Here is a 26,845-nt window from a genome sequence, read left to right as displayed (position 1 = left end):
ATTTAGCTGTTTTCTCCAGAGCTGTTAGGCCTAGTTAGGATAGCCACACGTTTTCAGTGCTTCCTTAATGTGTGCTGGGCCATTCTTAGCCCAGTCATGTTAGGTTCTGATAACCCTCAGCTTATGTATCAATGAACGATGGAGTCAGGAAACCTCAACACTGAGCTTGAACTCGTACACAGACCAATGCCTGCTGTTTGACACATAAGCTGGGAGGGCTGAAAACCAGTGACTTTCCAACGTAGGCCTTCACTAAGACTGCAAAAAGATGTGGACAAAACAGCAAACATGGAGGAACAGAAGGTGGAACAACATTGTCATCCTACAGAGCTTGAGGAGTGCTCTGAAGGTCATAGTGAGAAAGGTTGCTTTGTGTTCCCACACAATCAGCTTTATATTCCTTCTGATCCAGTCCAGTTATCATACACTCCCAGTTTGGGGCAAAACCATGCAGATATTCCAGTGAGGAGAGTTTATGTGACACTTGGTGTTGCATTTATTGCTCATTGTTCATTTTAAAGGCTGATCTCTGATAGTATCCAGCTGCTGGTTTTAATGGTGAAGTTGTGGTACGGATATTTGCAGCTGTTGTTTGAACCTGCTGCATCTGTAACAGATGGATTTGTTTATTTAGGAGTTCAGCTACAATGCTCAGCCAGCAAAACTATGACTGCACCCACATTATGATTGCTACAGTCAGAGTGTCAGTGGAAGTTTTTTCTGAATGTGCGCTGACTCTCTGTAGTCACAACCTGAGGTGTTCTACTAAGAGTCCGTTTATCTTCAGCTGGGGCTCTGGCTCAAATCGGTGTTATTGCATTAAGAAAGCAAACTAGAGGAGCCATTCAGCAGCTCCTAAGTACAGCTGTAGCAGTAGTGTAAATAGTTTACTGGCTGAGAGTATTAAAGCTACTTTATTTGTGAACTTCTAAATAAACAAATGCATCTGTCACAGAACAACCACAGTTTAAATAGTAACAGCTGGACACACAGACTAAACCACAGCAACAATAACTGTATTACCAGCCACTGCTTCACCATCAGAACCAGACAGAGCAGCTGAAGAATGCCACAGATCAGCCTTTGAAAATGAATAAGAAGCAAAAAATGCATCACGTAAATTGTCACACCATCTCAGCTGTCCTTAATGTCTGCAGTGGTAAACAGGCAGGGAATTATAGCTGAACTGGACCAACACAACACTACTTCATACAGACCAGAAGAAATAGAAGGCACACTGTGACTGAACACAGAAGTTCTCACTGTGACCTTTAGGAGGCTCTGCAGGATGATGCTGTTTGCTGATTTCATGAAGGCCCAGTGGTGTGAGATTTCTAGTCAACTTTAATGTTATGGTTTCTATCATTCTCTGCGTACACTACACAGTGTAGAAGCTTACACCAGGCCGTGAATGTTCCTACGAAGACGGTGAAATGAAACAGATGTTCATTAAAGCACTGAAAACCTGTGGCTGTTCCAACTAGGCCTTCATTAAGTCAGCAAAGAAATCTGGAAAAAACAGCAGATCAAACTGAAGACAAGGTGGACTGACATAACATGTTAGTGCACATTCAGAACCAGCAAGATTCTCAGATGAAAACCGGTTCACCCAAACTGAACAGCGCTGTATATGCAGTCCAATGCAGCAAGGAGTGCACCAATCTCTATATAGGAGAGACTAAAGAACCTCTGCACCGACAACACAGGAAAGCAGCTCCTCAGGACAGACTCAGCCAACTCTAAACAGAGCAGAGGGTCTACAACATCACTTAGCAGCAGCTTATGAAGTCCTTAACCCCTTCCTAGGCAGTTTCACCACCATTCTCTCCTTAAATCATATGAATTGAGATGATGCTAAATATCCAGAACTAACTCACTTTTGGATGGAAGGTTAAACGTCTTAAAGAACCAAAAAGAAGTCTAGTTTGGTTCCACTGGAGCAGCAGTGGATTTGTGGTGGGGAACAATACAAATCTGCATTTCACCGGCTCCTCTGTCCTGCAGATGTACATCACAGTGGACGAGCTGCGCAGGGAGCTGCCGCCCGAGCAGGCGGAGTACTGCATCAGCCGCATGACCAGGTACGTCGGACCCGAAAGCCCCCCCGGCGCCCTGGACTACATCTCCTTCTCCAGCGCCCTCTACGGAGAGAGCGACTTATAAACACAGCCGCAGCTCTTCACCTCCTCCTCACCCCTTCTTCCCAGCTTCTCCTATTTCTCCAGTTTGGAGAGCAGTTTAAAACCCTTCCACTGTCCTGTATGCTTCTTATCATTTTTCCTCTCTCAAATCTTAACTTTCTTCCCCTTCTCTCTCCTCCTCCCATCCCTCCTTTCATGCCCAGGAACACTGCTCAGAGAGGGTGAGAGCTGTAGACTTTGCTCAGATCTTTGAGATTACGTTTGGACTGGCCAGATACTCTCTCATGTCTGTTAGGGAGCCTTTAAAAAAACAAAACAGGTATTGCACTGAACTTATGTAAGCAGCATACATATAACATACCTGCCTTGAGGAGAATTTAAAGAGGAGGTGTTCGTGAGAGAGAACTAGTTTTGAGCAAAGCCTCCAGCTCTTCCCCTCTCTACCTAACAACTCTTTTTGTAGAAGGGTAATTAAAGAAGAAAACATGATAAAAAAGCTGGTTGGTCAGTGGGCTTGGTTGTGTATTTGTGCAGATGCATGCTATGTTGAAGTTTAGAAACACTGTTCATTGAGTCTCTGACTCTTCCTTAATCATAAAAAAATGCAAACGGAGCCTGTTAATGGCTCAGTCAGCTGAGGAGCGAAGCAGGTCAGGTGCTATTATGTTACAAAGGCAGCATAATACTGAAAATTCTCACTGTGAAACCTGAATGTTGGCAACGATTACATTTAACCTGGAGATCTTAAAGCCTTAAGAAACTCAGGAACTAATGGAGGATGAATGAGAGCAACTAAAGCTGAGCACTGAGTATTAAAATGCAGACAGAGGGAGCAAAGCACTGTGGGTAAATAAATACGATGACGGCAATGGCTGAATGGTGGCTCAAGAATGAAACCAGAAAGACTAACCAGGGAGAATGATCCCACGCACCTCTCCTCTCTGTCCAAAATCCTTTTAGCTCTGGGACGTGTTTGAGCCCAATTTAAAATAACAAAGACAAGAGACGTGGACGGAGAGAGGTGTCGACCAGGGAGAGACAACAGGGCATCAAGAAAGTTGTGGACAAAAATAAGAAGAATCGATACTGTACGTGGGACCATAGGAGGCCTAATGTCAGGGAGGAAGCACTTAAGGTTTTGGTCCCATTTTAAAATGACAGGTCAGCCGTGATAATCAGTGCCAGTCGACTCTCCCTGTGCATGATCTGTGCTTCGTTCTCCTCCTCCCCCCATCCTCATCTCATTCTGTCCTTCATCATTGATGCCACAAAAACTCACTTTCAAACAGTAAAATTTTAAATCCTCAACTTGGAATAAAAAAGGAAAATTATATTATTAAACAGTCGTTTGTGTTGTTTTTTCACAAATGGTAAACCTTTAAGGGGCACATTGTGAAACTTGGTTTGCTGGTTTTTACAATGAAATGTTTTATCTACACTGTGTGGACTAGAAGTGTTTGACCTGGATGACTGAAGCCCTGCTCAGACATATAGACCATAAAGTGTCCTACCTTAAAGCTGTGAGGTCACGGGTCCAGTTCGTTGTCAGGGTCCCAGCAGAGGTGTGAGGGGAAGTCCATCCCCCTCTCCTGAGCGTAGCGTAACCAGCGATTGTCGTCTTCTCGGTGCGTCAGATACCTGCAGCCCATCCTCAGCTCAAACTCCCTGAGGTCACACCACAGCTGGAAGTCCTGCAGGAGCAAAAAGAGGAGGGACGATGAAGAAGAAAGCGATGGAAATGTATTTGAAAATATTCATTCTAATTCTTCATTATTAAGTCATAGCTGTACGTTCAAAAAGACATTAAGGAACTCAACAGCTGTCCAGGTGAAAACACGGTTTCTGCATGTTCAATAGTAATTCATTAAGGCTATTTACTATCCATAAGTCCAAATTGACCTTTAATATTACTTTATCTGCATCCACTATAAACTACAAATACAATCATACTGAAGTTGCGGTATTCCTAAGTATCCCGACCAACATCAGAGCCTCTTTTGTTCTCCTAAAGTATCTCACCTGCAGCCAGGAGTGTCCCAGTGCTTTGCCCACAGTGAACCTCCGTCTCACCGACACCTGCAGCAGGTTATTAATGAGGCTCACAGCTAGGAAGAGAGAAACAAGGATAGAGGGAGTGAGCAGAGAGGATTTACTCACTGGAGTCACCCAGTGGGCAGCAGGAGAAGATGAGGAATCAGTGGGGTATGAATGTTACCCCTCTCAAATCCCACTTACAAACTCCATTGATCCACTTGTCCAATATGTCAGATTCTTTATTAATGACATGATGATAAATAACAGTGAAAATTTCAGGCTGTTACCTTTAATAGTTGCTGAGATATTGAGATATTTCAATGTGTGGAAAAATGTGTTGATAGGAAATTATAGTGGAAAGTATTTTAAGCTAAAATTGCACAAACACATTTAACCCTCCTGTTGTCTTCCTTTACAGGCACCAAAAATATTGTTTCCTTGTCTGAAAAAAATCCAAAAACTCTGCCAAAAAATTAAATAAATTTCTGAAAAATTTCAAGAAAATTCCAATAATTCCCTAAAAGTTTTATTTTTAAAATAATCCCCAAATGTGGCAAGAAAATTCATGTAAATATTTTCAAAAAATGAGTAAAAATCTTCCAAAAACAATCCTAAAAAGAGTGATTACATATACATGTAAATCTTCTGATATTTTCTTTAAGAACATTCATAAAAATAAACCTAAATCCAGCCAATTTCACTGGAATTTGGTTGATTTTTTTGTAAATGTTCTTAAACATTTTTAACATTTCTTTTTTTCCACTAAAAAATGTTCAGAGATTTCCCAAAAATGTTGAAAATGTGGACATCAGAAGTTTCACTGTGATAATATTTTTTTTCCACATTTTCAAACTTTAAAACGGGTTGATTTTGACCCGTGGGACGAGGGTTAATGCAAATGAGTGATGGTTGAGCAGAAAATGTTCTACAAAGTCCATGATCTGAAACGGAACGACCCCATTCAGGAACTAAACATCCTCAAACAGCGATCGCACCAGGAGAGCACGCCTACCTTCCAGAGAGATGGAGGCCCAGGGCTGCCGTGGGTACATGAAAGCAGCGTTGGTGATCTGCTGCCGGATGTCCTCGTCCTCGTTGAAGGGAAACGTGCCGCTCAGGCTGACGTACGTGATGACGCCCACGGACCACATGTCCAGAGAGCGATTGTAGCCGCTGCTGCTGATCACCTCCGGCGCCAGGTAGGCCGGAGTCCCCACCACCGAGCGACGGAACGACTTCTCGCCGATGATGCGGGCGAAGCCGAAGTCGCACAGCTTCACCTGGAGACACAGACGGTGAGCTGAGTAAATAAGATGTTTCGGCAACTTGTATCTGCTGGGAATGAACAAAACTCCAGAACCCCACCTGAGGAAAGGGCTCCGCAGAGGCCAGCAGTACATTCTCAGGTTTCAGGTCACAGTGGGCGATGTGTTTCAAGTGCAGATGCCGCAAAGCCTCGAGAATCTGCAGCACAAACATGAGAAAGATGTGTCGTGGTACAGCCTTAACCATCGCAATGTCCAGCGGGTCACATTGACCCGTTTAAAGTTTGAAAATGTGGAAAAAACATATAATTTCACAATGAAAACTTTCACATTTTCAACATTTTTTTGAAATTTTTGAACAATTTTTTGATGGAAAAAAATTTTTACAAAAATGTTTCTTTAAGAACATTCAAATTGATTTTTTTTTCGAATGTTCTGAAAGGAAATATTAGAACTTTTACTGATAAACATGGAATCACTTCAGATATTTTTAGGATTTTTTTACACGATTTATTCATTTTTGAAAATATTTACAATTTATTTATTTATTTTTTATTTTTATTTCTTGCCAAATTCAGGGAATTTAAAAAATCTTTCAAGGGAAACTTCTAAGGAATTTTCTTCCTAAAGATTTTGCAAATTTTTATAAATTTGGGGAATTTTTTGCTGAATTTTTGGATTTTTTCAAACACGGAACAATATCTTTTGGTGCCGTAAATGAGGACAACAGGAGGGTTAACATTGGAGGAGAATCATAAACACAAAGATGTCTTCACTGATGCTGGGTTGGACAGACTGAAGAAATTCCACCTATGTACAGCTTTAATTAGTTTTGTTAATTTAATTTTGCTCATTTGGATAAACTTGTAAAAAAAAATCTCAAAATTACAGAGAAAAATTGCCATGAGGATGAAATAAACCTTGAAAATTGTTGCACCCTTGAGGGCAACATCAAACTAACATGGAAACAATTAAAGATCAGGATTTCATACCTGCATGACCAGGAAGCGGGTGATGCGTTCAGGGAGTCGGCCTTTCTCGCTGGACAGAATCATCTCCAGCATGTCTCCATGGAGCTTCTCCATGACGACAAAAACGTGCTCGACAGTCTCGAACATCCCCTCCAACAGAACTACACCGAGGTGGGACAGACTCTGGGCAACACACATACTCGTATATCAGACGTTACGGAGAAGAATCTTTAATACGCTACTATTAAAAAGTTCTAATACCTGCAAGATGGCCACTTCATTCCTCAGCTGTGTCTCTTGTTTGGTGGGGAAACGTGTCTTGTCGATGACTTTGATGGCGACTGGTCGACCTGACTTTCTGTGAGTACCTGAAGAGTAAAAACATGACACTAAGATTCAGTAACTGTAGGATTTAAACTACTTGGTTGAAAAAAGCAGCTTTTATGATGAGACATTCTCTGATTTCAGCCTCTTGAATGCAAAGACATTGGTTTCCTTGATCTTGCTTAATAGTGTATAGTTTTAGACAGGTGGTCAAAGACGAGAAATGCCATGTATTCTTCCCGTTAGTTGCTTGTACTTGCTGTTAAAGGTTGTGTTGAGAATCAGCTCACCTCTGTACACGACTCCAAACTGTCCAGAACCCAACACGTCGTCAGTAAAGATCTGATACACCGAGCTGATATCCTGAAACACATACACACATTTAACGCTGAGCAAAAACAAGCTCTTCAGAAAAGTGAATATTCAATTCAGGAGTAGACAAGCTGATCCTCACCATGCTGTCTCTGTGTCGGTCTTTATCTGGAATCAGAACAAAACTCATTAGGAGGCCATGCTGTAAAAGTGAATACAATGTCAAAATTCCTAGGTTCCACTGCCCTTGTTAAGTTTCATTAATGGGTTCATGCAGCCTCAGTTCACTGAATGGTTACTCTTTCAAATAAATACCTGCCTAACTCCCTGTAAACCAGCGTTTGTTCTGTTTTTGTGTCGCTCCTCAGTGACCCCAGACAGCAGGTCGTAATGTTTTTTGAGCAACACACCATACTATGACGTTTTTACAGTGAAGGTTCTACTATGGAACCAGTTTGACATGTTCAGCCGTTCTATGTGTGAAAACTCAGAGATTTCAGTTCTCAGAAGGTGGTTTGCAACTTTTTTTGTTAACTTTCTGCTTCAACTTTAAACTAAATTTACTTCACTAAGCCAGCCCTCTGGACTTCCAGTAAGCTGTGTTCCTATTGGCTGTCAGGTGGCTGCTTGGTGTTATCAGGAACACCTGAGCAGCTCAGTGTCTTCCTGCTTTATGTCTGCAGTCAAACATTTCCTCTGCTTCTCTTCATCACTGATCTGAGTTTGGCTCCGTTGCTTTAGTTTGTTTTTTTAGGCGTTGGCTTGCAGCTTCCAGCAGTAAAATCCTCTTTAATGTGTTTCTTGGTGTGTTTTAGGGCTTTGTATTGGATAGTTGTCTTGGTAAATGTGGTTCTTTAGCCACAGTTAGCACATGGTGCTAATGTGTGCAGTGATTAGTGGATTTGGTGCAGCTGAGTTGTCTTTATCTTGGCTGTAGTGAGTTTTCAGAGATTTTTGGTCATTTGTGAGCCAGCGTTGGTTGTCCAGAAGGTAAGAGTTCCTGTCCTGATTCTCTGTTTAAAGAGCTTCTGTGGTAGGCTGTAGAAGACTTTAGCGTTTGGGTTGCGCTAGTTTGGTTTTTGTACGGTTTCATTTAGACGACTATCTTGAGGCCCCTCCATGTGGTTTAGTGAGGTTTTCTGTAACAGTTCCACAAAGCAACCTGCAGCAGAAGAGACTTGGAGAATTTTTAGGAAGTTCTGGAGACCAGACTTTAGAGCAGCACAAACATTTGTCAGCAGTTTGAGCAGGAGAAGGTGAGCTTCAGAGTAGAAATGAGAAGGAAACCTTCTTGACTCGTGTGGTGAGGTCCTGTACCAAGAGTTTGAGCAGGTTGTGAAGAGTCTGTAGTTCTTTGGTCTGAAAGCACCAGAAGAGTCGACTCATTAAAGGAGAAAACAGGAGATATTGTTGGTTCTTCTGTCACTCTGCAGTTTCCTTAGACTGAATATCAAGTTTGTATTTTAAATGATTTACTGTGTGAGCCCAAGAAGACTTCAACAAACTTCCTCCATCCCCTGGACACAACAGATTTCATTACTGTGATAAATCTTTTTTTTTTTTTAATGTTTTTGAGTTTTAGCATAGTTTTTTCTCTTTGCCTGTTTAGTTTTGTCATGTGTGAAAGGTGCTAACCAAATAAAGTTGAATTGATAAACTGAATAATTGACTAACTCATGATTGTGACAACAGAAGTAGTTTCATTGTGATTTAAGGGTTTGTTTCATTTTTAAGGTTAGAGGTAAAATCTTGACAGAAAAGAGTAAAGAAGTAAACTACATTAAAAAACAATTAAATCAAAGGAAAAAACACTTAATACAATAAAACCTAAAAAGAAAACTAAACATTAAATACAATTAAATTATATTAAACAGACAAAATATTTAATTAGATATTTAAACAGAAGATACAAAATATATAATTATGAAATTAAAAATGTTTTCAACAAAAATATTAAACATTAAATAATGGATAAACAATCAAAAATTCAATTAAACAAGAATAATATTAAACATTTAACATACAAAACATTTAATTAAAAAATTGAATGTTTAATTAGAAAATTCAATCTTAGAGACAATAGACTTTAAATAGGAATTAAACAAAAGACAATGAAACATTTAAAAAGAAAATTAAACAAAAGGTGGTAAAACATTTAAAAAGAAAAACCTTAAAGATTTAATCTAAAAATTGAACACTGGGAAAGAAAAGGAAATCTTTCAAACAAGCTGATAAAACATTTGAAAAAACAAAACAAGACAAAACATTAAAATCAAATCTGACATTAGAAAAGAATAAAAGGTGAGAAAAGAGCAAAACTAAACATTTAAGAAGAATCAAACTAAAGACAAAACATTTGAAAAGACACCAGTTAGACTTTAGAAGATCAAATTAAACAGTAGAGACGATAAAACGATCAAAAAGAGCAAAAACGGATAAAGGTCTTAAAGCGTTTTCTAGTCTGAAATGAAAACATCAAGTTGTTTCTTCAAACATTTCCTCTGTCTGTGTTCTTGGTTTGACTGTGAGCAGATTTACTAAGAACTCATATAAGAAAACTGCTTTCCAGATAAAGTCTACTAGTAGTTGAAGGCATCGATCAAACTAATGTTACTTTCTGATCTCCACAAACTTTACTGTTCAGTGAAGAGAATCAAAGTTTGTTCAGGATTTCTAAAGAACCCACAGATGAAGGTCTGAGAAGAACTCAGATGGATGTTCTAAATGTGAAATCAAGACTCATGGTCACAAGTTTTAAGGCTTCTGTTAACCACAAAGTTCAAACTAAACTTCTAAAACTTCAGTCCTCAGACTGTCTAAAGGTTCAAACTAACAGCCATCTACTCAGGAACTTAGAAAATTTCAGTCCTTGGACTGTCTCAAAGTTCAAACTAACAGACCTCTAATGTGGGACTTAGAAAATTTCAGCCCTCAGACTGTGTGAAAGCTCAGGTCCTGAGGACTCGGGAGGTCTGGAGGCTTTGGGAAGTCTTGGAACTGAGGGTTCAACCCTCCAGCACAAAGGCTGAAGTCCAACCTCCTGAGAAAAACAGTCGAGACAAGACTCGAATTAAAAGAAAACTCGAAAACGACCAAAAATCGATGATAAATGCGCAAAAAAAAGAAGAATTAGTATCTGAGCAAGTAGCTCAGGGGGATAAGAGGAGAGACTACCAAGTGGAAGGTAGTAGGATCAAGTCCCACCACTGGTATTTTTCTTTCTTTCTTTGTCTAAGTTTTTCAGAAAATTTAAGAAGGTCCTGGTCTTGAACCGGCGACCTGCAGCTCCATAGGTAAACCCTTAACTCATTGAGCTACAGGTCAGATAAAAAAATATAAATTCGTCGTCCCTTTGACATCGCCCTTTCCAAGTGACCACATGGGTGGAGCCAAGGCAGAGTCTGGGTGGAGAGTGGGAGGGGAGGTGGGTGGCGGCCTCCCCCCACAGTGATATCTCCAGTGATTGGGTGGGATGAGGGGAACTTTGTTTTCATGCTGAGACAAAATGGAGACGGCAGCAAAATGCATCTGCCACAAAAAGAGAAAAGTTCAGCCAAAAATTGTTAAGATATTGTTGTTTTACCGATGGTAATCATACATTTTCTTGTTTATGAATATGTCGGGAATTATAAATTGGGGTCAGAGTTCAGGTAAAGTTATGTCAGGAAAAGCAGCAGCCCTTTAATGAATGTCAGCTGTTATGGACATGATTCAATGAGGCTAGCTAATAGCTAACTAGTTCTGTGTTTACATTCAAATTTGTGGCCCAAAACATGTTTCTTTGTGAGGTAATTAAACATGTTGAATGTCAAATAATTAAGTACTATGTTTCATTCAACCTCTTAATTTTTTACACTATTGTAATTTCTTCTACTTTCTTAAAGTTTCATTAGAAAATGGATTCACATTCTTGTTTTCTTGTCGCCCTTTTTTGATTTCAAAGTGTTGCTGTTTTGTTTTTTAAGGTAAAATTGTTCTTATTGAGCAGACTCAGGACATGGGACTAAATACTACACTTCCCAGAATGCACCGGTAGCAGCAAAGAAATGCTTGACACCTGATCACTGATTTAGAGCACCTGGGAAGGACTGGGGGAAGCTCAGTCAGTCAGACAAACAATCTTCAGAGGAGAAAGAAAGAAGGAAAGAACAAAGGAGATCCACGTCCACTCACGGATTCAGTCCAAAGACGCCAATGGTTGGTGAAATGCTTTTTTGGTGTTTTGAAATGTTTCTTGATATGGTCAGGTTTATGTTAACTGCTGTGGGATTGGTTAATGAGAGCACTGTAGCATTTACTTCATTGATTTTATGTCAAATGAGTTTGAATTAAGGCTAAGTATAAATATAGAATATCTATGCTCTGTTAAATGTTAAAACTTCACTAAAAGGTTGATTATTTGTTGTTCAATTTAAAAGGCTTAAAATGTAGATACTTAAAAATTTATTCATTATTTGCTTTAAAAGGCTAAAGTGATTGATTCATTTAAATGGTTAATATCGGTTCTGTGTTTGATGGTGGTAAATTTGTTTCTCTGTATACGACCTATTTCAATCACACGACCAACCAACTAAAGGGAAAATGAAAGTTTGAGTTGGAAGCTTGAATTGTCCTCGCGTCCTTTGAACAGAAAGTGAGGTGGACTTGACAGTTCTGTTGTCTTTAAAATAAAAATATTTCTACATTGACTTTTTGTTGTAGCCCCAAAAAGACAGGAAGTCACAAAAAAGTTAGATTGAAAGATTTTTTTTTCCCTGCTCGGTTCTCAGGAGGATATGTAACTGGTTTTTATTATTCTATCAAAGCAGGGTTGGACCACTGAAGACCACATGTACATATCAATGAACTCACAACATTTATGGACTCATATTATTTCTCTTCACAAACTGATCCACAGACTGCTGCAAAGATCAACATAACCCCACCTGCTTTAAAAAATTTTAACTCAAAAACCAGATTACCTATGACTCTAGATCATAGTACAGGATGGTCAGGCCCGAATTTTGCTTTTTAAGGTGAGATGATCCATAAGTCTTCAACGGATACTTGGTTGTCTTAACTCACAGAGGTTCTGTTGAAGTTATTTTCAGCTCACCTTTGTTCCCTTTGCCGTGTCCTCTGCTGCTCTGGACAGGCATCAGAGCCTGGCGGATGGCGCTCTCCCAGGCTGCTCCGCCCTCGCCGGCCTCCACACAGTAAACCAGCGACCCCGTCACCAGCTCCAACGAATGAGCGCTGCCGCCAGGCAACGAGGGCACCGAGAGCTGGGTGGGACCTCGGACCCGCAACACCTCGGACAGAGGGATCTCCTGTAGGCGGAGAGGAGGGTTTATCTTTCCAGAACTACAGTTGTATAGGAATAAAAATATTTTTATTTTGCTTGAGCAGCTCTGACTTGGTAGAAATTATTGTAGCATAAAATACAGATATTTCTAAAAATATTTCTGAAATTTTATCCATATATATTAATACTTCCCAAGATAATCAGTTAACTTATTTTTGTTGTTAAAGTCTACTCATTTATTCAGTATTTAATAAGAGGCTGTTTGAATGTCAATATCTAGGAATTCTTAAAGACAAAATCCTGAAATAAGTTTGTTCTCATGTCATTGATTCAGAATCTGCAATGTTGGACTAGTAGACCAAATAGTTAGCAAAAACAGTTAAAAGATTAAAATAATCTCAAACAATGTGATGATACTGTCTAAACTATATGTAGTTCTATTCTACAATAAGTAGAAAATAATTTACAGTTTCAAAGACTTTTTTTTTTAAAGTGTTTTTTTTAGCCCACTTTGTCAGCTGGATTGTCTTAATCTGAAATGCAACTAAGTACATGTATTTCAGAAAATATCACTGACTTCTTCTCCTGTCCTTGTTTTTGTTAATGTGCTCAAAGATGGGATGATAGTGATACCTTCAATGTTTTTCGTATGTTACCCAAAATCATAAGATCTATTTGTGCATATTGCAAAATTACAAATGAATGACGACGGTGAACATTTCAGCCTTTAATACTTAATATTGCCTTGTAAAAAGACTGCTGAAAGTGTCTATTTTACAAAGTACTTGATTCATCTCCCCAAAAATTCACAAATACCATTTTAAAGTACTCATAATTTGTGATTAAGAAGTGTCAAGCAAATTAGAAATGGTCCATCAAAAGACCACTTATGATTTCAGACGGAATAACTCAATTTTAAAATGGATGCTCATGAATAATCCTTTATATACACCATTGCTTCGTTATTTTTATTTTAGACCGGTTTAAAACCTCCCTGTACATCGATTAGCCACAAGATTAAAACCACCTGCCTGATGCTGTGAAGTTAAACAGCTCTGACCCAGCCACAAACCTCTGAAAGTGTCCTGTTAAATCACGGCCCAAACGTTAAAAGCAGATGCTTTACATCCTGGAAGATGTGAGGCTGTGGTCAAACTTGTGGTTCATCCTACAGATGCTTGGTTTTGGCTGAAATCTGAGGAATTTGTGGTCTGTAACAATACTGAGTAAGGTAGTATGTATCAAAGTAACATCCACATGAATGTCAGTCAAGGTTTCCCAACAGCATCACTGTGCATCCTGCTTTCTTCCCATGGTGCATCCTGCTGCCACCTCTTCCACAGGTAAACAACATCCCTGCACCAAACAGTCCACATGATGGAAATGAAAATCTTATCAGACCAGTCCAGCTTCTTCCATTGCTCCATATTTACAGGTGCTCTGAGCAGCAGGCAGGGGTCAGTAATTACACTCTGCTTGCTCATCACGGAGCTCCCTGCATTGAGCCACTGTTGGTATTTACTAACCACTGCAGCCCAGGAACAGCACATCTGACCTCCTGTTTAGGAAATGTCCTCTTACCTTCACCACCTGGTCCTCTTTAAAGCTGTTTAAATTCCCATTTTACTTTTAACACACAAACTTCAAGTCCTGACTGCTCATTTACTGTTCCACAGGTGCTACACTAACGAGCTAATCAGTGTTATTACCGTCACCTGTCTGCTTCTCCTGCCAGTATGAGCAGATATCATTTCAAACTGACAGTATTTAACTATCTGTGTTGAGGTTTACCGTCTTTCTGAGGTCTGAACAGACAAACAATTAAATGAGCAACAAAAATAAGGTGATTTCCATCAAATTGTGATGAAAAAAGCTGGATTATTTCCACTTTTATTTGTAGAAAAATGTTCAAAAAGCTCTCCGGCTGTGCCAACTGATACTTCTTGGGCAATAAAATACTGCTGTTGTTGAATTCAGTGCTGATATGAACCAAACAATCTGGCACCTTTCAGTGATATAGATGTCACTGACTGTACAGTATTAAGGCTGAAACTAATTATTTGATTAGTTATTTGGTCAATAAAATATCAGAAAAATGCTGAAAAAATGTCAGTGTTTCCCAAAGGATAAGATTATCTCCTCAAATGTCTTGTTTTGTCCAAAACCTGAAGATATTCTGTTCACTGGTATAGAGGAGTAAAGAAGCCACAAAAATATTCAGATTTAAGAAGCTGGAATTACAGAATAACAAGTAACTGAAACTGATTATCAAATTGGTTCTAAAAGATTTGAGAGAATATAAGACTTGCTCTGCCTGTTTCTATCGGTTTGTTCATGCAGGGATTCTACCTTGTAGTACTTGGTGCTGCTGTCGTTCTGGTACAGAGTGATGCTCTTCCAGTCCAAGATCCAGTAATGACGCTTCCTCTGAGAAGAGAAATGACAAATGTGCAATTGAGTGTAGGAATACATAGAAAAATACAAAAAGTGGAGGTGAAGAAAGAATAATATGATATCTGTAACTTACAGCATGTAACAAAGTCCAAAGCCAATGAAAATGTACTTTTGCTTGAAGTCCACACTATATAAAGTCACCGTTTATACCAGAGACGTCAGATTCATTCTAGTTCAGGTGTCACATTCAGCCCAGTCTGAGCTCAAATGGGCCAGACCAGTAAAATTACAGCACAATAACCGATAAATAACCACAACACCAAATTTTTCCTTTATTTTAGTGCAAAATTTACATCCTGAAAATTCAATTTCAACAACATTGGGCCTCAATCATTTACACATTACAACTTAAAGAACACAGAGTATCTACAAAGGCACAAAACATTTAGCCGCAGGTATCTGGAACTAACAATATAGTATTTTACTTGACAAAATGTTACAAAAAAACGAAAGCAAGAAACAAAATGACAAAAAAGTTGCAAAGCGACAAAAAAGTGAACAAATGATACAAACGAGACAAAAATATGACAAAAGCGTGGAACAAAACAACAAAAACGATACACAAAACGGTGAACAGAGCAAAACAAAATGACAAAAAATGAGACAAAACAAGAAAAACAAAAAAGTGAGACAAACTGTAAAAGTCAGACAAAAAAAGAGCAACAAAAACAAGTCAAAATATTACAAAAATGAGACAAACTGACAAAAGAAAAATGAGGAATGTAGTATTTTACTTTACGATCAAAATAACTGGTCTAGAAATTATTTTAAATTTATAGTTTTACAAATTTACAAAATGCAGTGAATCTTTTCTCTGTCATTTTTACACTTTACAAAGTCGTATCCGGCTTCATGTTTGACACCCCTGGTTTAAACCCCGCTTTTTGGGAACATTTTTGTCTGACAGTTTCACCTGATTTTGGTTTCCAGTGAGAACGGCTGACCACCTAAATATAAAACAAACGCACCCATACGCTGTGAATGTGTTTCTCACCAGTGTGTCTGTGTCGGTGTGGTGCAGCAGCCATCCCTCCCTCAGGACGCCTCCAGCTCTCCTCTTAGTGTGATGCACCGACTGGACCAGCCTCATCAGGGGGATGTTGCTGCTGAAACAAGGACTGATGGACAGAAAAAAGACAAAAAGTGACAAAAACACCTGATTCTAGACAGTGCAGTTGCCTCTAGGTGGCAGTGTGGATCAAGTTCACTCCTTTGACATGAAGATGAATTCAGTGATGAGTGAGAGGACAGATGAGTGTTTTGGTCCGTGTGTGTGTGAGGGTGATGCACGGCAGCAGCTGCAAATCAGATACAAATGTCTGACGATAACAGGACATCATGCTTTTAGCTGAGACGACATCGTCACAAGAACTAATCGACCCTCTGACCTCATCGGCTCCGGCAGTTGCTCGGCTTCCTCGGTTTCGACCAGTGAGTCACCGTCAGAGGACATCTCGTCGTCAGAGATATCTAGTATCATAGTGTCCACTGATTCAGTGTCCTCTTGGTCTGGTGGGCAGGTGCTACCAGCTGCTGAGGATTCTGGGAAAAGAGCATCAAGAATGAACGACATGAAGGATGCAACTATTGATCCAATTGTTTTTGTTTTTACATTTTGTAACCCTCCTGTTGTCCTCATTTATGAGCACGAAAAAATATTGTTTTCCAATAAAATCCAAAAATTTAGCAAAAAAATTCCCCAAATGTTTGAAAGTTTGCAAAACCTTCAGGAAGAAAATTCCAATAATTCCTTAAAACATTACTTTAAAAGTTTTATTTGTAAAAAAAAAAATCCCCCAAATTTGGCAAGAAAATTCTTGCAAATATTTTGAAAAAATGCGTAAAAATCTTCCAAAAAAAATCCTAAAAATATCGAAAGTGATTACATATATGTCAGTAAAACTTCTATTTTTTTCTTTAAGAACATCCACATAAAAATCAACCAAAATCCAGCGAAATTCGCTGGATTTTGGTTGATTTTTATGTGAATGTTCTTAAAGAAACATTTTTAACATTTCTTTTTTTCCCACCAAAAATTGTTCAAAGATTTCTCAAAAATGTTGAAATTGTGGACCTCAGAAGTTTCACTGTGAAAATATGGATTTGTTTCCACATTTTCAAAGTTTAAAACGGGTCGATTTTTGACCCACAGGACGACACGAGGGTTAAAGTCACTAAATCTATAAATATTCAAAACAACCAATGTTTAACCAACAATCAAAAACGTGATATTGACACAGGAAAAAGAAACCGGTTCGTATTTTTCTTGATAAATGGCTCAAACTTCAACAAGATTACGCAGATTATCCTCCTCTCGGTTTATTATTATTTATCAGTAATTCAGGTATATAATGTACAGCCTCAGTTTTAACTCATCCCCCGGTCAAACATGATCTCTGAAAATCATTCTGAATCTCATCAGCCTCTTTTCCCATTTCTCTGAGTCATCATGCTGCTAATCGTCATCAGCACTGGACAAATGGGACACTTCTGGGAATTTATACCAGACCGAAGGCGATCAAACATCCTTCAGACGGAGGGTGAATCATCTTTGACTCATCTCAGTGCCATGAGAACATCAGACTAGAGGAGGGGAGGCTTTTCAAAGAGTCATGATCTAACACAAGCCCAGAACGCCGAATGAAAAGCTGTAGGGAGCCGCTCACCTTCCCCGTTGACGCCTCTCCTCTCTCCCGGACAGTCTCTGGGCACTAAAGACTCGCAGCGCTGATGACAGTTGAACCTGCAGTCTGAAAAATGATCACAGGAGGAGTAGCGGGAGGTTGAAACACTGACAGAAAACGAAGGGCCCCGGTGTTCGGAAAGGTCATGAGAGCATCCTTGTGGCTAAATTATTCATATTTCAGTGTCAGTTTTCATAATGAAAATTCATCTTGTCCACAGTAAAAAAAAAGTCGGTAAAAATTCAACCCAATCTGCTTCCGCAAGCAAGTGGGATACACCAGCTCCCTGACACGACAACTGCAAGTACATCGGCCTCTTTGGGACCAGCGTGAGCTCATGAGCCTCTAATCCAAACATGACTAATCAAAGTCAATGCGCTGCTGGAAGAGAACGTCTAAAAATGGCCACAGAGTAGAAATATGTTTTTATCTTTAAGGCAGGCTGCACAGCATTTAGAATTTCAATAGCTGCGGATTGAAAGTGAGGAGCTTCTGACATTCGATAGTTTTTTCTGGAGCTTTAAAACCATATTTTAAGTGAAGCTATATTTCTTTTCAAAGCATGATAACATTAATGCTAGCATGCTAGGATTTTCAAATGTTCGGGAATTCGTCATTTTGTATAATATGCTACAAATGAGTGAGAAGATCTTCCTGCAACAGGTCAAGAAGTATAGAGCAGCCTTGAAAACCACAATGTGACATTTTTACACATTTTTGTGCAAACTAATAAGATGCAACTTGAAATTTAGCGAACATTTACAATGCTGGTTGGTACAGGTTTTATTTTCCTGCTCTCTGTATTTCCAGTTTTTGTGCTAACCTAACCAGCTGCTCATATTTACAGTGCACAGGGCCCTATGCAAAATCCACAAGCACTCGTGAATATGTATTAATTCTACATCATATTCCACAGAACATAAATTTGGGCACCCAATACATCAATTCCATACACATACGTCCACATAAATGAGACCAAATGCCAATATTTAGACATGCTTGAAGACAACACGCCTGCTTCTGTGAAAATGAGGTGAGACAGGAAAAAGTCCAAAAAAAAAAAAAAAAGCATTAACTGATGCTGAGGAGACAGACTGTGCACAGTGCATAGTGTGGAGGGAAACAAATTGTTGGTCCGAACAGTGATCAGGCCCCAACCTTAACAGACTGCAGCCAAGTGCTGTGAAATTTCACACAGAACACGACCATGTCTGGACAGCACGGGACGATTGTGACGCACTGTGACAGTCATGATGCCTGTAATTACCACAAGTGTGAAGTTGTATTCCAGGAAAACAGAACTATGTTGCAGCAAAGGGCTCTTGATGCACATGCGTAGGCCACATGTAGCAGGAAACCTCCTCATCTCAGTCTTGGCAAGAAAGCTAATACATGCACTTCCCAAAATGTTCAACGACTACTTCAAATAATTTAACAATTAGTTTTACAAAAACAAATATTTTTAATGAGGATTCCTTTAATTCCAAGTATGATACACGTGTTCTTTGGTTATGTCAAGGGCCCACTGTTTCTGAAGTACCCTAAATATATCACTACTTTACTGAAATTGCTTGTGTTTTGCTGGTTTACAGACAATAAAGATATACTGTATGTATGTTGTACTAATACCCGTATTGATTTTAAACATTTTGCACAGCTGCATTGATTTAAAAACAGATATTACCATTTTTTCTGTTTTGGCAGCTTTGGACTCACAGTACACTGTGGGTTACAGGGAATATGACATGAGCAGAGAGTGGGAAGCTTGCATGTGATAGACACTACCAGTCAAAAGACTGGGCTCACTTAGAAATGTCCTCATTTTTGAAAGAATAGCATTTTTTTCAATGAAGATAACATTAAATGAGAGAAAGCCTAGGCATTGTTAATGTGGTAAAGAACTATTCTAGCTGGACACGGCTGATTTTTAATGGAATATCTGTATAGGGGTACAGAGGAACATTTCCAGCAACCATCACTCCTGTGTTCTAATGCTACATTGTGTTAGCTAATGGTGCTGAAAGGCTCATTGATGATTAGAAAAATCTTTGTGCAGTTATGTTAGCACATGGATAAAAGTGAGAGTTTTCATGGTAAACATGAAAATGCCTGGGCGACCCCAAACTTCTGAACAGTAGTGTATAAACAGATTTATTTGGTAGAACTCCTCTAATCGGACTAGAAGGTGTTCCTCCTCTCTCACCTGAGCACTGCAGCCCCTGTCTGAAGAGCCCTTTGAGCAGCCGGTGGCAGTACTGGCAGACGGTGGGTTTGGTGTAGCTGTGGATCTGGAAAGTGTGAGGGACCTGAGCCCTGACGCTGGCACCGTAGCCGACTCCCAGCCAGACGGGAGGCTCGGCCCACGATGGAGGCCTGGACGTAGGCTTGGACATGCTGATCTGATGAAGGACACAGAGTGAAAGTCAACAGTGGTACAGATGACCGTCTGCTACTTCTGCGTCTTCCTATTTTCTCCTTACCTCTTCCAGACTGCCTGATGCCTGACTGGACAGCGAGTGTGTGGGGGGTCGTCGTGGTGGAAACAGGGAGAGGCTGGTGCTGACCTGACGCCGTGCTCGACTGCAGTTATTGGGCAAATGGAAAGCACAGCGTTTATGGAAGTCTAACCCACAACCTGTGGAGAAGAGAATGAAACAAAAAGAAACAGTGCTTGTGATTTTGTGAAAACTTTAGCTAATAAAAGTCTTGAGATGTATTTTGTGGTGAGAGAGCAGCTTTACCGTCACACTTCAACCCCTGTCGAACGAGGCCCCACAGCATTTCTCCACAGTGGTGACAGAAAGTGGGGGTCCGGTACGACTGGACCACCAGCGAGTGTGGACGGATTCTCATCTCTGTCACAGAGGCTGATCCTGAGTCAGATCAAAAAGGAGAGACTGAATATGTAGCACCAACAGACATGTGACATTGAGAATATGGAACACATTCGTTAGCCCAATTACAGCATCCACAATGACATGTTGTTTTCTGATCCTGAGCTCTGAGGCTCAAAGTTTATATTCACCCTCGTGTCGTCCTGCGGGTGAAAACTGACCCGCTTTAAAGTTTGAAAATGAGGGGGGAAAAAAATATATTTTCACAGTGAAACTTCTGATGTCCACATTTTCAACATTTTTGGGAAAACTTGGAACATTTTTGGTGGAAAAAAATGTTAAAAATGTTGCTTAAGAACATTCACAAAAAAAATTAACCAAAATCCAGCGAATTTTGCTGGATTTTGGTTGATTTTTTTGTGAATGTTCTTAAAGAAAATATTAGACGTTTCACGGATATATATGTAATCATTTTAGATATTTTTAGGATTTTATTTGGAAGCTTTTTACTCATTTTTTGAAAATATTCACAAGAACTTTCTTGCCAAATTTGGGGGATTTTTTTTTTTTTTTTAAATAAAACTTTCAAGGGAAACTTTTAAGGAATTATTGGAATTTTCTTCCTAAAGATTTTGCAAATTTTCTGAAATTTGTGGGATTTTTTTGCTGAATTTGGGGATTTTTTTTCCAGACAAGGAAACATTATTTTTCAGTGCCTGTAAATGAGGAAAACAGGAGGGTTAAATGCTGCAGGGGGGTAATCAGCAGCAGTAAATATGGTTCCACTTTTGCTCGAAAAAAGCCACATGTATGAGAATCTAGAGTGAAATATAGTGTCAAAATATGTGCAATTTCTATTCTTCCCAAACTGTTTCCTTCTGTTTAATAAAAGTCCTGTGACTGTGGCTTAAATGTCCTTAGACTCTAAAGAACAGTTGTTTCCCCCCTTATGAAGCATCCTCTTTCTAAACGGTGTGTTGCTATTCTTGTGATCATAATGGATTCTGTTTGCAGCAGACTTCCAGTTTTTGACTTAAAGGCTCACCTGACACATAAGCTTTACTGCAAGACAGCACTGCTTTGTGAAGGTTGCAGGTAAAAGCATAAAAAAATAAAATCACTTAGAGTTTCCCTCCAAAATAGTCCCCTTTCTTTTTACATGTGGAATTTGAAAAGGTGAATGAACAAACTGCAAGTCACACTAAACAGATAAGGAACTGTAGAAAAGTAGGTTATGGAGAGATAATCCACAGATTTTTTGTTTAACTCTCCACCTGACTGATTAAATCTCAGTCTTTTGATCTCTGACCTGCGATGATGACCTCAATGAGGTCTCCATCCTTCAGCTCGTCGCAGTCTGTCAGCCGCTGCAGCAGATGCTCAGGTGTGGGCTGATGTCGGAATAACAGAATCTTCTCCCCGACACCCACCACGCTGCAGTCTGGAGCCTGAACACACACAGCATCAGGTTGAGTCGAGCAATAAGACCAATTTAAATCACCCTGAAGAGCTGCAGTATTGGTATGTTTTTGCCTTTTGAAGCTAAAAAAAAAAAAAGATTATTTGAGAGCAGAAAGAAGCAGTGTTGAAAAATGGACTTTAATTTTCAATTAAATGTTCCGAAGTTAAATTAAAAATACATTTTTTTAACAAAATGAGATATTTTACAGAACATAAATATTTTTATGTCGGCATTTTCCATTTGATCATCAAGAAGCTCTAATCTGCAGTTTTCAAATGGTGAAGTCATTAGAAATGTTTGCCAAATCAAGTCCCACCAATATTTTGGTTGCAGACATTACAGGGCAATACTGGTTGATTTAGTGTCTATTGTATCGGCCTGTATGCCATCTAACATAAAAACTGAACCAGACCTTCTGCTTCAGACTTTAATCACTTCACAGAAAAGAGCTATAAGAATAATCAACTGCAAAAATACAGAGATCCAATAAACCTATTAATTATTCAGTTAAAACTGTTGAAATTTCACGACATAGTAGATTCTAGTATTCTACAAATTATGTGTAAAGCTCATAAAGGGACTTTACCAGTCAGTGTTCAGAACAGATTTGCAAAAAGAGAAAGTGAGTAAAAGGAACAGAGATCTTCATAAAAACAAGATTTTGAATTAAATTAATGGAACAATGCATTTCTGTGAAAGGGGTCGATTTATGGAACAATCGAGACGAGGATCCAAGGATCTGATTCACATGCAAGGTTTAAAAATGTAATTAAAATACGAAGAAATGAAGTAAAAGTATCATAGTGTTTGTCATAAGAGAAAACTTTGATCTGAGTGCTGTGTAGGCCTCTCAGACATTATGGTCAGTTTGTTTTTAATGCTCATTGTAAACTGACTGTTTGTTACATGTGTTTATTCTTCTTTCTGCCCCCTTTCATTTAGAAGCTGGAAACTTTGTGTTGTATTGAATTGCACTTTTGCTATGTCATTGAATGAAATAAAAACTAAGTAATCACATATAAGGAGCATTTAAAGCGTTCGATGACTTGTGTTCAGCCTACTTCAGTCAGAGGACTAAGCTGTTTTAATGGAGAGATATAAATTTAATAAGACAAAAAGCATAGACATTGCACGTTACAAGACAAGAATGTGGCTCGAAAACTGTTATTTTACTGGTCAGTGCAGCGGCTTATTTCTACTGTAACAGCCGCATATTAGAGCTGCTAAACTTTATTTGTTGAAACAGCATTGAAGACACGTTCCTTTTATGTCCGACACTGTCCAACAATGAAGATTATCACCTTAGTTTTCAGCCACATCAAAGTGAAATTAATGTGATTTATTACTCTTTGTAATCAATTTTCTAATCTGTCTTCTAGTAGCAGTTTAACTGTGTAAAATGAACTTGGGAGATAAAATCAGGGCCATTAAAAAAAAACATATTCCTGCATCATTAACTATATGCATGGAAGTTCCTATGGCAATGCAACAAATACAGTGTGCGATGCTGCAGCTGCGCGGCTTTGTTGAATGGGATTACTAAGAAATGGCTCAGACAGTTTGCAGACATAACGTATTGTAACCCTCAGATGTGCGCTGAGATCCAACAGGAAACTAAACAGCAAAAGGGAGACACTTTTAACAGCAGATTTATATCCAAAACTCTGAACAGAACCTCCTGTGGACCAGGTTACCTCGCTAAGCTATTATTTGTACTTGGTAGTGTAGCCCTCAGCTCTGCCTCCATTCGTTTTCCACACTGTCTGCAGCACATGTAGCAGCTGAGCACACAGTGGAGTCTCAATGTCAAGTAGCTAACTAGTTTGTGAAATACACTGCTGGAAGGTTAACAAATAATGACTCCATCATTTTCCTTTATCAATGGAACTAAAATATGTAGAAAATTATCCAATATATCTATGGGAAAAATCCAGTATTTGTTAGGTTTCTGTTATGAATATTGATTCCCTGCTGCCCAGTCAGATGTTGGAAGAAAAAACCAAAACCAAAAACTACTTTTAAATCATTTTTACTGGAGATTTACAAAAAAAATACCACGTCTGAGGATTTGCGTCAGAGATGAAGCATGATTCAATCTGACGGTGGACACAGTGAAGATAGCCATCTTCATTCTGTCAGTTGCAATTTCACATCTTCACAAGGCAAAACCACCACGAAATGTGATACACAGATGAGAAATGGTTCTAAAGACACGACAAATCACGCACCACAAGTATGAGGAGTTTCCCCTGATTAGTGGTGCTGTTAATACAGAACCTGTAGGACAACGACCAATAAAATCAGCTCTGTGAGAGTTTCTGAATGAAAGGTATCTTGTGGGGATTTTATGGTCACTTCTCTCAAAAGCAAGAGTTATTTCAATCATTGACTTTAACTTGTCTATTTTTTTCTGCCTGTATATAACATGGCAATTCCTAGCAGCAGTATTTAGCAGTTTCCACTCTTGTGTGACTGTACAGTGTGCTTTAAAAATGTGGTCAGATCATGCAGGTATAAAAGCAAAAATATTTTCTGTTCCCATTACTACACACATTATGTATATAGTCGCATAAATGATAAAATATACAATGTGCACATTTCTGAAAATGTGGCGATTTGGTTTTCAATCTGCAAATTTTCTTCAAATCTGTTTTTGTGTGACCCAGTTAGGCAAAAATAAGTGCGATTCTTTAGTGTTGGAGATGCAGTGATACTCGCATACAGTAACTGGCACAGCTGCAGTGGCACACTCTTGCAGTCAGGTTTGTGTACAGTGAATGCACAAGTAACGTGCACTCACACACACAAAGTAACACAGTGCTGGCCTGCTGCCTGGAAACTCAAGAGAAGATCAAAGTTGGAAAGGAGGGCTAGTGTGTGCGATGCAGCTCCTCACACCACTCTGTGTGTGTGTGTGTGTGTGTGTGTGTGTGTGTGTGTGTGTATGGGTGCGTGCGTGTGTGTGTGTGTGTCTGAGGTCGGAAAGTTTTCTGTGCACTTGTCGACCACACAGCCGCTGTAACTGAGGCAGTATGAAGCTCAGACCAGCCGACAGAGACACAGGCTAACACCTGCAATTCACAACCTGCTTTATTTAACCTCAACTGCATCTTCAATGCACCGTTTCTGGCTGTAGCTTTAAATTTCATCTACACTTGAAAAGGTTTTTATAAGTGTGTCAAAGTTTAGTGATCGGAGGAGGCTGTGAAAAGGAGGGTTTTTATCTACTTTTATGTTGATTATATTCACAGATTTTAATCATATGTGCTCAAGTCTCTGAGTCTAGCATGTCACAGAGACTGAAGAAAAACTGCCCTTGAGGTGGTTTGGTGGTTTTAAACTGACATTTGAACAGGATGAAATTCTGATTAAATCAGGTGTTGCAGTAAAGTGGATACATCAGAAAACCGCTACAGCAACATTTGTTGCAGTAACCCACACGATTCTCCCTCATACATGAGGTGACCTTTCAGAGTCCACTTCCTATCACTGCTGACAGGCCTGAGAGACTTGAAACATCAACTGAATATTTTCCAGGTGGGACTGTGTTGTGGTTAGAGCGTGTTTTCATTCACAGGGCTTACTGTCTCCTCCAACCCTCTTATACCATTAATACATGTTTTATCATCTTGTTTATGTGGTTGAATGTTAAACCCATTGCGGTTAGATTTGAGAATCAGCCGTATGTGTTTTAAAAACTTGACTTGTAAGACTAAAGGGAGAAAAGGATGCCCTGAGGGCAGTTTTTGTGTCTATTTAAAGGGGATTAAAATAAACACCAACCATAATTTTCACTCTGCTCTGGTTTCTTAAAGTGGTACCTCAGCAGTTTCAGTATTATACTTTAGAAAGATGAACATTTTCATCTCTATTAAGCTCCCAAGCTCCTAAAACAGACCTTTCCTGCTTCCTGAATGGTCACTTCTGTCAAATTACATGCCTCGAGTTTGTTACACACTCATTGATAGGTCTTGAGACAACAACAAAAGACATTCAACAATTATCTCCCTGGTTCAGCGTGACAGCATGAAGTCAAAATTTAAATCAGTGGACTGTCTCAATTAATGTATATTCATGTCAGGTGTATAATACCCTCACAGTGCTCCAAGTTAGCACCATAAGATTGAGAAATGAGGCCCACTGTGTAAAGGGTAGGTTACCTTGCGCTCTATGACCTCGACTGCCAGCCTCTGGGCATGACGGTAGCTCAGGTTGCCAGCTGGGACTCGAACCACTTCCCTGAACAGGCCCAGCTTAAACTGGACTAGAACTGGTGTAGTGGGACTGGAGGGAGTCGATGCAGACATGGAGAAGCAGTCTGTGGGGAAGCATGGATGAATGAACAGGTAATGTAAGAGAGTTTCAATAAAATTGGGGGGAAAAAAGCTGCTGCGACTCAATGCAGAACTTGTCTAGATTCTTTCCTGGTGTAAATATGTACTGTGGTCACTCTGTAGCTGTTATCTGAAATGACAGATGAGGCTTCACAAGTAAAATTGTTCCATGATCTCAATTTGGTATCACGATTGTTACTTCCCCAAAATAGCAACATTTTAAAAGCTCTTCTAAAAAGACTTTGGGCACAAAAACCTTTTGATTCACTGATGTCAAACACTGACTGATGGAGAAAAACTATGACAGGGCGTAAATTAATTTAGCATAACATCATGAGGATACAGTTAAGCTCCACCAAAAGACACACCTGAACTACTTCTTTGAAACTGTAATTGTAACAAACCAAATCAACAGCATCTCATTCTATTTGATGAGTCATCTTACTTTGCAATCCTGGTTCATTCAAGCTCCAACGTTTCACGTCAAACGCAGACTCGTGTGCCACCGATGCGACAGCGGACTAGCCTACCATTGTGTTGCCGATTGTGAAAATGAACTCTAGTGGGTCTGGTTTCCTTTTTGTGGGCTGCTGATGAGACAGGAAGTAACAGATAGACACTCACCTCTGTGAAGACTGCGACAGTGCAGGGTTCGGTTAACACCCCCCCAGCCCTAGCTGTGAAAAGTTACACACTTTGAAACAGTCAAAACAATTTAGGAAGCATGAAGATCTAAGAGACACAGA

General features: G+C 39.4%; 2 protein-coding genes across 3 annotated transcripts in view; one reads left to right on the top strand and one right to left on the bottom strand.

Moving 5' to 3' along the window:
• actn3b (actinin alpha 3b) overlaps window positions 1-3,482 on the top strand; it is a 43,576-nt gene extending 40,094 nt beyond the window's left edge. For both annotated transcript variants that reach the window (XM_051944018.1, XM_022202200.2), the window contains exon 21: window positions 2,005-3,482. In XM_051944018.1, the coding sequence (XP_051799978.1) occupies window positions 2,005-2,163 (159 nt within the window). In that variant the 3' untranslated portion in view covers window positions 2,164-3,482. The remainder of the gene's footprint in view (window positions 1-2,004) is intronic.
• LOC110956599 (serine/threonine-protein kinase D3-like) overlaps window positions 1-26,717 on the bottom strand; it is a 28,743-nt gene extending 2,026 nt beyond the window's left edge. The window contains exons 1-19 of the mRNA XM_051944019.1: window positions 26,545-26,717; window positions 25,926-26,083; window positions 21,613-21,751; window positions 20,211-20,342; window positions 19,950-20,104; window positions 19,673-19,868; window positions 17,452-17,535; window positions 16,174-16,327; window positions 15,780-15,903; window positions 14,681-14,758; window positions 12,143-12,356; window positions 7,190-7,215; window positions 7,026-7,098; window positions 6,673-6,779; window positions 6,433-6,594; window positions 5,541-5,639; window positions 5,188-5,455; window positions 4,161-4,246; window positions 3,653-3,832 (exon numbers count right to left, since the gene is read on the bottom strand). Of these exons, the coding sequence (XP_051799979.1) occupies window positions 3,668-3,832; window positions 4,161-4,246; window positions 5,188-5,455; window positions 5,541-5,639; window positions 6,433-6,594; window positions 6,673-6,779; window positions 7,026-7,098; window positions 7,190-7,215; window positions 12,143-12,356; window positions 14,681-14,758; window positions 15,780-15,903; window positions 16,174-16,327; window positions 17,452-17,535; window positions 19,673-19,868; window positions 19,950-20,104; window positions 20,211-20,342; window positions 21,613-21,751; window positions 25,926-26,072 (2,409 nt within the window). The 5' untranslated portion in view covers window positions 26,073-26,083; window positions 26,545-26,717 and the 3' untranslated portion in view covers window positions 3,653-3,667. The remainder of the gene's footprint in view (window positions 1-3,652; window positions 3,833-4,160; window positions 4,247-5,187; window positions 5,456-5,540; window positions 5,640-6,432; window positions 6,595-6,672; window positions 6,780-7,025; window positions 7,099-7,189; window positions 7,216-12,142; window positions 12,357-14,680; window positions 14,759-15,779; window positions 15,904-16,173; window positions 16,328-17,451; window positions 17,536-19,672; window positions 19,869-19,949; window positions 20,105-20,210; window positions 20,343-21,612; window positions 21,752-25,925; window positions 26,084-26,544) is intronic.
• Window positions 26,718-26,845: the final 128 nt, after the last annotated feature.

The sequence above is a fragment of the Acanthochromis polyacanthus genome, chromosome 23 (assembly GCF_021347895.1).
Source record: "Acanthochromis polyacanthus isolate Apoly-LR-REF ecotype Palm Island chromosome 23, KAUST_Apoly_ChrSc, whole genome shotgun sequence".
In the NCBI taxonomy this organism is placed as follows: domain Eukaryota; kingdom Metazoa; phylum Chordata; class Actinopteri; family Pomacentridae; genus Acanthochromis; species Acanthochromis polyacanthus.
The sequence above is the reverse complement of the archived record's forward strand: the minus strand, read 5'-3'. Positions and strand labels throughout refer to the sequence as shown.